Genomic DNA, 11,101 nt, shown 5'->3' with positions numbered 1-11,101 from the left:
GAGTAGTCAGTTGCAACTGCAAATAAAATACCATGTTGAAACATTTGTCCTTCTCGGTGGTTTCATGTCTTGCTACAATTCGTAGTAAATAACGTTGGACGCCTCCAACATCTTTGTAGTTCTGTGCTGTTGGCTGACTGTTTTAGGTTTACTGTTCATATGTTTACTTGCATGAAGATTGCCACTTCTATTGCAAAGCTGACTTGACAAAGATTTCAGTCACCTTTTGAATTGGCTGGGGTGTTTTTATTTATGTAATTTCTTTTTTTTTTCTGATTTACATGGTATGTTCTGCAGATATTCTATTTTTCTTAATTCTAATTTGTTGGACATCTCTGGTTTGTCCTACATCTTTACGGGACGTAATCTTTTGCATTGTTATCCCTCTCTTCCATCGTTGTCGCTCTCTTATCCTTTACATCTTTCCTTCTCCTCGTAATCGTACTTTAACACCTTGTATGCACTATCTTCATCTGGTAATTAGTCATCACTATTTTATCTAATTGCAGGACATAATTAGTTTTTTCTATATCACCGTGGGATCCAAATAACTAGCTTCCTTTTCTCCCTCTCTCCCTCTTCACTCTTTCTTTATCCATCCTTTATCATCTTATTCTAACAATATTCTCATATGGTAAAATTACTCATCATTATCATGCTATGTTTTGAGAGTTTGAGGATGGCAACATAAGCTGTTAGAAGAGATACATTCTTCAAAAATATGCCGAATTAGATAGATGGCGCTTAATAGCATATTAGCCTATGCTACTTCCTCAGTTATGTAGACACCCAGTTTGCAGGTTTCTCCGAGCCATCGATCTAAAACAATAAGTCATTTCTGTCTAATACATTTGGTTACGCGAGGAAGACTCAGTTGATAAAGGATATTGAAAGTTTTATGCTACCAATACGCAGGAAAAAGCAGCAGCATCCACTGGACAATCCTAATGATATGGTGGTAAAATAATAACTCATATTGTAATAGCATAATGGGATTTGATGGATATGTGGTGACATCTGGGTTAGGTCCATCAATTCTGCATGCTTGGAAGCAAGATGGTCTTGAGACACAAACAATCTTACTTGTTGTTTCTCAGGAAATTCAGTTAGTACATTATTGATATCTCTATTATAGAAAACTCTGCCAAGTTCCTTACCTCAGGAGTATATAGTGAATAGTTTAGGTGACAGACAGTACAGAACAGACAAATAGAACAATGTAAAGTAGATGTTTTGCTGCATGGGAGAGTAAACAGACTGACTAACCGAGGAAAAGTGACATAGAGGATAGGGAGATTTGACATTGCTGTATAAGATGTTTTTCACATTCTAGGATTCCCGCTTTCGGAGCTAGGGGATAACGAACAGCGGGATAAATTTTTTTATATTTAGAATAGCTTACTATTTCTAAATAATCAGGAATAGAAGTAAAATTATATTTGGTTTGTAATGCTGCTATTCTCAGGAATAACTGAAATTGTGTTTGGTTAATTTCATGGAATGGTAAAGAATGGTGAAAAGAAAATATCTAAATATAAATAATATGTATTAATATAGTACAATTCATAGTTTTATAATAAAACTCACGTGTCTTCTTCAGATTATCTTCCACATCGTGATGTTGAAGTTGCGTGTCGACGCCATTGATTCACTTAACTCTCTCTCTCTCTCTCTGGCTACAAGTAGTAGTCTATTTTTGCTGGTAAGTTTTGGCAGTGTCTCTGCGGCATACATTTTTTTTTTCCTCCTTTGAATGGTAACTGGTCGCTTTGTTGAATCATGGTGCAGTTCTTGTGACCATCAACTTTGTTGTCATTGTTTCTACTGCGTTTTAATTGGTTCCCTATGTATTCTCGTGATTTTTCTCTGTTGTTTTTTGGCAAATCCAATTGAGTACTTATCCTCTTGATTTCACTCATAGTTTCGTGATTACTATAATAAGCTTTAAAGCTTTATTAAATCCTAGCTTTTTTTTTTTTTTAGGATAAACTTCAAATACCCCCTATGGTTTCACACTTTCTCACTTTAGTATTATGTGGTTTAAAGTGTATCAAGTTAGCCCATGTGGTTTCGCACTTTCTCACTTTAGTACCATGTAGTTTAAAGTATATCAAGTTAGTACCATGTGGTTTCATTTTTCTCTTTTTATTATTCATTTCATGAATTTATTTCGTTAAATCGGTGACGAAGTTAAAACTAAAGAGTACTAAAATGAATATTCGATAAACCTAGGTAGGATATCTGAAGTTTTTTGTATATAATTTAACGAAATATTAATGGAGGAAAAAAAAATGAGCGATAAAGCTAAAACTAAAGGATACTAAAGTAAATATTCGATAAACGTATGTAGGGTATTTGAAGTTTTTTGTATTTAATTTAACGAAATATTAACAGAGAAGCCGACGAAAAGAAAAAAATGAAACCACAGAGTACTAAATTGATGCATTTAAACTACAGGGTACTAAAGTGAAAAAATGCGAAACCGAGGGGTGGATATTGAAGTTTTTACCCCTTTTTTTTTTTATTTTCCTCCTGCAATGCATGTTACAGGAATGAGAAACCATTGCCTAAAATTATTATATGTACTAAATTATGTTTTTGATCCTCAAATTATGAGCCGGGTATGCCTTGTTATATATATTTTTTTGACCCAAAATTTTTAGATTGTTGAAATTAAATTTACTGATTGAGTATTGATGTGTTACTGACATGCTAGTAATGCGACACTTTGTTCATTGTCGTATTATCAATCACATTCTGAAAGCCTTTTTAGTCACTTGCCATTTAAAAGCTTATGTTTACTTGTTTCTTTTTTTTGAATGCGGAGATGTATATATTTAGATATATTCGAGTTCTTTATTTTTCTCATAAAAATGCTAATTACTGAGAAAATTTGGGCTCAAATAGCTGATAATGACAAAGTGAAAAATATATAATATCACATCATATTTAATTTATATACCTATAACTTATTATTTACTTCTATGTAATATATATATATGTAGGTATAACTTTCCAATGTTTTCAACTTCACGAGGGACAAGTATAATCCAGCCAAATTTCAAGAGCTTCGGTGTCCTAATTCTTTTTTTTTTTTTTTTTTTCCAAGGCTTGAGAGTAAGTATATAAAAATATACTTTTCTATTTTCCAAAAGACCATAGAAAATATATCGTAATCGACTCATTATGATATGCACAGTTTGTTATTATACACCAAAATAAAAAAAAAAAATCATGGTACTTTTTTACCATATTTAATGTAATTTTTTTGTAATCCTAAATAAAGCCTTAATACTTATTAAAAAGCCCATATTTTAATAAGTCTTTCTCGATTGAATTATTTCATTTTTGTTCAGTTACTGGACAGTAGCTTATTTTCCAATTTTCCACGTACTATTACGAGTAGAGTTACTATACCATCGAAAGAATAGAAAATCTGATGTTTCTGACTTTTTGACTCTTAGAACAGTTTTTTTAATTATTTTTAATCTTTGAATTAATATTATTATCCTGTGAGGATCACTCAACTCTAGGATACTATTCAATTCTTGGAGTATAATTCTTGATCCAAATATCAAAAAAATAAAAAAAAATCAAATTCTCTACGATTTGGATAGCTCTACACTACTATTACACATACATTTTCTGTGTAAAGTCAGAGTGTGATGGGTCAGTATCGACGTATCCCATTTCAGATTTTTTCTTATTACTCCGACCATTCAAAGATTTGTATTTATTATTATTATTTTTAGAAAAAGTGGCGTGCATACGTTTTTGATATTGAGAAGAGTAAAATAAAAATAAATATAATATCTAATATACTCTTCAAAATTTTAAAATATTTTATTTATTCTTGGGCTAGTAAAGCATCCTTGTTGATTTAAAAAAATTTCCTCAAATAATTTTTTTTCTCTTTAGAGTTTACTAATGAGATGGAACTTTAGAAGGATATTTTGAGTATTGGAAGGCAAATTTAAAAATCTTTAATAGTAATAAAGGGTATATAAAGAAACGCCCCTCTAATGTTAGAGGCTTTAACCGACTGTCCCTAGTACAAGTGGCAAAGTACTTGATAGTTGATACTTGAGGTTCTAAATTCGATGCCCTAGTTGCTTCATATTTTCAACTAAATTTATTTTTTAAAAAATAAACGAAGCGAGTAACATGCTACCTTTCTCTCTCAAAAGAAANAAAAAAAAAAAAAGAGGCTTCAGCTCCTTTATTCCCCACTACTACTCGATTTTTAGTTCAACCCTAAATTCCATTAGTAAACCCTTAAAAAGTTTGGAGATATTTGAAGAGATTTTTGAAAATCGATAATGACATTTTGGTCAGTCAGGAATATATTAGATAGTTTTGAATTTCTAAAAGGTATATTATATTATATTAGATATCATTCCTTAAATTATGTTCTCAACAACATTAACGAGATCCCACAACAGGTGATCTCACCAAGAGAGTGAGCTTAATACAAAAAAAAAAAAAAGAAGGTAAACTCTAAATACTATCCATGTGATTTAAAGTGTATCAATTTAGTGATTTATGATTTCATTTTTTTCGTCAGCTCCTCCGTTAACATTTAGTTAAATTATATACAAAAAAACTTTAAATATCTCACTTAGATTTCTCGAATATTCACTTTAGTACCTTTTAGTTTTAACTTTGTTACTTATTTAACAAAAAAAAAATAGCGGGAAAGATAATAAAAAGAGAAAAATAAAACCACAGATACTAAATTATTGTATTTTAAATTATAGAATATTAAAATAAAAAAATATGAAACCATCGGAATTAAAAAAGGGAATCTGAGCCCATTTGGTCGTCGTCGTCGTCTTCTTCTTCTTCTTCGTCGTCGTCGTCATCATCATCATACTGCTACTTCCATGGCGGCTATTCTTTTTTTTTTTTTTAAATCCGGTCAAAGTCGCCAGGTTGAACTTGACCACGACCCAAACTTTTTGAACACTACCTCCTCTTCTGCTCATAAAAATGCTATCCCCTCCTCCAACACAAAAAAATAACCCCTATACATATAATAATAATAACAATAACTAACCAAAACATTACAACTAATTTGCATAAGTAGATACACAGTAGCTCAAGTTGCAGAAGTGGAAGGAGAAAGGGAATTAAGAAAGAAAAGAATCATCGTCGTCGTCGTCGTCGTCATCGTCGTCTTGCAGCTGCAGGTATGTTGGGGAGAAAGAGAGAAGTTGTACTGAGGAAGGGTGATGGAGAAGACAGTAGTAATACAGCTCATCAGGGAGCCGTTGCAACTGCAGAAGTCGGCGGCTACAGTGAAACCATCTCCGACTTCATTTCCCAGTCTGGTAAGAGAAATTCTTCTTGTCTAGTCCCAAAGGGGGTTTAGGTTATTACACTCTCATTTTAGAATTCACAAAAATCTAAATAATTTTTAATAAAAATTAAAAAAAAATTGAGGGGACAAGTCACAAGTAGATAATTAATAATCATTGGATAAAGTGGGTGTAAGATGTACATCTTATATTGGGGTGTACCAGTAGCATCACTGGTCTAGTGCATATATATATATATATATATATGGAATAATATCTAATGTGCCATTCAAAAATTTTAAAAATATCTAAAATATGTTTGGTTGATTAACGTACCCTTATTTATTTTTTAAATTTTTTTTTTTCAAATATTCTCAAATTTCTAGGATTTACTAATAGGACTCGAAATTTAGAAGGGTATTTTAGTAATTTTAATTTAAATTTAAAAATTTTGATCAGTAGTGTGAGAGATATATAAAGCAAAAGTCCCATATCTATACATATAAATGCTCTCTTTATTGGCCTTGCTGTGAGTTGCAGTGTTACTCAATATATTTCTATGGGAAAAAGTATTGTAGAGAGCTAAGAAAAAAATGGTAGACACTATATGGATACCTCAAATTATGACTATTTTGATCTGATTGTCAAAGTTTTAGAAGTTTTTGATCACTTGATAATTTTGTTACTTCAGATTTTGGATGACTTATATTTTAAGCAGGTTACGAAAAATGACAGGTGTGTATCCCAAAAAGAAATGTATATTTTATACCCTCCAACTTTATGTTTAAGAACTATTAGATTTTAGTATTATAAAAAGGAAAACTTCAAAAAAACCCTCCTGTGGTTTCGTAGTTTCTCACTTTGCCCCCCTGTGGTTTAAAATGTATCAAATTGCCCCCATGTGGTTTCGTTTTTATCTTTTCGGTAGCTTTTTCGTTAATATTTCATTAAATTATATACAAAAAACTTCAGATACCCATCTAGATTTATTAAATATTCATTTTAGTACCCTTTAATTTTAACTTTATCACTGATTTAAGAAAAAAAATAATGAAATTGATAAGAAAAAGAGAAAAAAGAAACCACAGGGAGGCAAATTGATACATTTTAAACCACAGGGGGGGCAAAGTGAGAAACTACGAAACCACAGGGGGGTTTTTGAAATTTTTCCTAAAAAGAAAAAGTTTTGACTCTCGCATTTGAAAAGTGTAATATGTGTACCCCAAATGGAGTGTACAGATAGCATTATTCGCAGGTCAATTAGAGTATCGCACGTAATTCATGTGGCTATATTTTTATTAGAGCAAGCGGTGAACTCAAAATTTGTCATTAAAAGGACATAATACAAACTAAAGGAATCATGTTTTTTAAGGTTAAGCGGTTGGATCAAAGTGGGTTTATTGTCGGGGTAACTTTCATGCATTTTACTTGTTTTCTTTTTTCTGATAGTTTTTCTCTTTCGCAAATATAGAAGTTGTAAAACTGAAGTTTTGTTCTCAGAATTTAGAATCTTATTTCACCAAACAGACTGTTTGGTTCTTCAAATCAGTATGGAAAAAAAAAATATTCAAGAAAAAAAATATTTTATGGAAAATCCCTTTTTCAATTTTTCGCCGATTTGGTTTCAAGACAAAACTATTTTTTTAGAAAGTTTTTTTTCAGATTTAATGAAAAATCATCCTTCTCATTTTTCTAAAAAAAAATATCAGGAAAGGAAAACACTAACTTGCCATGAAATTTGAAAAAAAGCTTTCCAAACAAGTAGTTTTTCTTGAAACCAAACGGATGAAAAACTGGAAAAGCAGTTTTTCATGAAAAACATTTTTCTCAGAAATTTTTTTCTTCGTGCTTTTCTAAGAAACCAAACAACCTCTTAATGAAGTCTGATAAACAGATAATCTAAAACTAAGAGCAATGAAACACTGCAGATGAGGCTTCAAGGAAGAGACTCGAGAGCATGAACAGGAGGCTGAGGGAGTTGGAGCTGCAAATGGAAGCTCTCGAGGCTGAGATTACTAAAGCTAGCAGTTTGTCAGGGACTTAGAAAAAGTTTCAGCCAAGTTCAAGTCCCTGGCCCAATTTCGCTAAGTGGGCAACGGAAGAGGCATTGTTTAGGAAGCAAAGCTCTTATGGGAGATGGAGCATTTTGAAACTGCAGCTATTAATAATGCCTCAAGAAATGGGTCCAGTGGAAACACAAAAGGTTATGAGCAACCCTTATTAAGTTCACTTTGCATTAATGTTGGCAGTTTTCTCTATATCCTGGAGGGCTATAAATAGGAGAATAGTTGAGGCCAAAGAGATAGAGAGAATTGTACGTGCTTGTAATCCACATTTTCTAAGTAATAGAGTACTTAGTTTTTTTCGCAAAAATTTTGTTGCTTTTTTTTCTTTGTTGCACTTAGTCGTAGGATGCGAAGGTCTGGACTAGCAAACAGAAAGCAAAACTTACCCATCTTCATTGAGGAAGCGAGCGCCACACAGGCTTTGTGAGCAAAATTCTTAACTATGTGACAAACTACTGCTAATACATAATTATGAGCTTAATTAATTTACTCAAGATTAATTGACTACAGTACTTGGTCTTTTCTTTTTTTTTCTTCTTTTTTTTCTTTTTGTTAAAAAATGCATGTAGACCTCCTCAACTGTAGGCTATACTGAAATAAATACTTTAACTATTTTTCTTCTGTTGAGAAATATATTTACAGAGTTTTATAACTTTTATATAGGATGTTGAGATTATCCTCTAAACAGAAATAAATATATGTTCTATTCAGATGGTTGTTAGGGAGCTGAGCTCAACTTTGTTTAAAGTTACTCTATCTAGTTACTGTAGTTGAATCTGTAGCTAATTTAGGCACAGTTTTAGCTGGCTATAATTGAGCCTACTCATACAGTTTCAATTGCAGTAGCTAAATTCAAATGCAGTAAATTAAATACTGAATTTAGATCTGTATGTAATCAAATAACCCATTAATGTAATTCTAGGAGGATTTTTTGTGGCCTAACTACAGATCATGAGTGATTAACTTTGGTAATTTGGTTTGGCTCCCTAAATTTCATCAACTGCTTTAATTGACCCCTTTTCTCTATCAAAGTTATTAAGCATGCAACAATTGTAACAATCCAGCCCACTAGCAACAATAACTCGTTGGGCCCAACCACCGTCTCAAATCCCAAAATACTTAAGTCCAGTTTTTTTTTTTTTTTTTTTTTTAAGAGTGTCTAAATTTCTTATATACCCAATCACATCCCCATTTCCATAGGAGTTTGTCGCTAGGTATTTGACCAAATAGGATCATCTAGTCCAAAAAGATTCTTCCAATGTCTCATTTCTAGGTCTGATAATGAGCAAGGAATATCCGTCTTTCTGCTAATTTTAGGATAGAGGACTTTCCCATTAAACTTTCGATTGATTTTGGGATCCTATGTCCATTAAACTTTTGATTGATTCGGGCACTTGGGATCCTAGTGGGATTATTGGGATTATTGGGGTGTGACAGACTTCACAACCCAAGATTACCAAGGGATGTGAGACTCGTCTCGCTAGCCTTGTCATTGAGACCCTGGCATAACCGGTCACCTTGTCATATAGATTCTGGCATAGCCTATCATCTTATCTTTTAGACTCTGGCTCAGTCGAGACTCGCCACACATTCTTGCCTGGTGATTGCCTCTGATACAAAATGTAAGGACCCAGCACACTAGTAACAATAACTCGTTGGGCCCAACCATCAGCCCAAAATGCTTAAGCCCAATTTTTTTTTACTAGTGTCTAAATCTCTTATATACTCAATCACATCCCCATTCTTATCCGATGTGGGATTCTTGGGGTGTGACAATAACTTTTATCGATATCATGCATAAAAACATATAAGACTTTGAAATATAAAAATGCTTAATTTCTCTTTCAATTTTGATAATCAAGCGTAAGAATGAAAAATAGGTGAACCAACATTCGATTTTTTGTTACTTTCTTTATATGTTAAAATAGGCAAAATAATTTTCTTATTCTTTTGAAGTTTTATAAGACCAAATGCAAGACACGCAGCCAAAATAGTTGTATAATTAATAATTTTAATTGAAGAGAGAGACAAAGAAATTAAATTGCTAATACTTAAAGTTCAGGCGCGTATTAGCAAAAGGGCTCTTTATATATCTTTTTCCTAGAAAAAGTTTATATCTTTCAATACTAAAATTAAAAACGTAATGCTACCTGTAAACTCAAAAGTCAGTATAGATTTTTATCACATTTTTTATTTTTTAATACTAAAAAATTGAAATAGTTGTTTAAATTATTATATGAATTCGATATAGATGTACACTACTTTTAAATTCTACAAAGCATTTGCGTTTGTATTACTGAAAGTGATGAGAGATAAAATAAATTTTGACTAAAAATACCCACAATCGTTGCTTGGTTTATCGTAATATGTATTTGATCAGAACTCAAATTTTTCAAAATATCGTAAGCCACCTATTTTCCCAATATCAATTACGGAGAAGAAGAGAGAAAAAATGTAATAAAAAATTATCGTTAAGGAACAAGTTTTTGCCTCTCCAATATTAACATGCTGGATTCAACAATTTTTATAATAAAACAAACATATGAAGTACAAAACTTTATTAGTTTTCATGCAATTAACTTTTTGCTAACAAATGATAAAATTAGAAAAAAAATTCAGTTCCGCACTTATAAAAATAAATAGTGGATGAGAAATAATTTATCTGTAAACTCTAGTTCAACGAAACTCAGGTTGAAGTAGACTTTCGAATGAACTAAAGTTTAGATAAATATTACTTTTTTTCGCTATTTGTTGTATAGTTGTAGAACTGAAGTACATCTAGTTTTACTTATTATTATTATTATTATTATTATTATTATTATTATTTTGTAATTGAATTCAGTCCGGAATGGGTCGGAGCCAATTATGGTGTTTTGCAGAATTTGACTTTCAATCGAAAATAATGTTATGATAAAATTAAACGGCAAAAATGAACAATTATGGTTGAAAACTACTCCATCGTTCTTCACCTTCGAAATAATATAATAAAAAATCAAAATAATATCTAAAGTATGTCTGAAAATTTTAAAAATATCTAAAATATTCTTGTTGGTTTTAAAAATATTTTTTTTTTCTAGGTTTACTAATACGATTGAATTTTTAAAAATATTTTAAATATTACAAATAAATTTAAAAATTTTGACTAATAATAATAATAATAATAATAAAAAAATAAAGAGGATGTAACCAACATTCACTTTTGATAAGATTTGTATGCGTGCCTCCCAAGAAGCCGAAGAAGGAGAAAAATTTGAGCCGATATTCTCTTCCGCCCACTCCTTCTGATTAATTAAAAAGTTAATTGCATTCAGATCTTTTTAAACATAGCGAATTATAAATATATTTTTATAAAATTTTATTTTTATATATTGTTTTTGTAAAAATTTTAATATTTTTAAACATGTTCTGCTATTAAAATTCGTTAGAAAAATGTAGTTAATCATACGTTAAATACTAAATTCTGATTAGTTTAGTTTTTATATATTATACTGTTGTAATTTTTGAAGAGACGTATTTGTGAGGAAAAAATTAAAAATATAAATAGTTCTCCAACGGTAATAAATTAGAGAAATATATTTAAAAATATTAGAGCTTTTATAAAAATAATATACAAAAATTAAACTTTATAAAAATATATATTTATTATTTATTATATTTATAGGGACACGAATGCATTTAACTCTTAATTATAGCACCCGATTTTTTTCTTATCCATTTAATTTTAGGTGGCTCGACCCT

General features: G+C 30.9%; 1 protein-coding gene across 1 annotated transcript; it reads left to right on the top strand.

Moving 5' to 3' along the window:
• Window positions 4,846-7,806, top strand: LOC109722464 (protein BRICK1-like). The gene is made up of 2 exons (XM_020250533.1): window positions 4,846-5,330; window positions 7,226-7,806. Exons 1-2 carry the CDS (start codon window positions 5,192-5,194, stop codon window positions 7,339-7,341), a joined length of 255 nt encoding a protein of 84 aa, XP_020106122.1. The 5' UTR covers window positions 4,846-5,191; the 3' UTR covers window positions 7,342-7,806.

Source organism: Ananas comosus, linkage group 16 (assembly GCF_001540865.1).
Source record: "Ananas comosus cultivar F153 linkage group 16, ASM154086v1, whole genome shotgun sequence".
Lineage (NCBI taxonomy): Eukaryota > Viridiplantae > Streptophyta > Magnoliopsida > Poales > Bromeliaceae > Ananas > Ananas comosus.
The sequence above is the reverse complement of the archived record's forward strand: the minus strand, read 5'-3'. Positions and strand labels throughout refer to the sequence as shown.

Bases quoted from the DNA above. Each gene is read 5' to 3' on its own strand.
- LOC109722464 (XM_020250533.1), top strand. From the start codon at position 5,192: ATGTTGGGGAGAAAGAGAGAAGTTGTACTGAGGAAGGGTGATGGAGAA. The intron at 5,331-7,225 runs GTAAGAGAAATT...GAAACACTGCAG, and splicing joins CGACTTCATTTCCCAGTCTG to ATGAGGCTTCAAGGAAGAGA.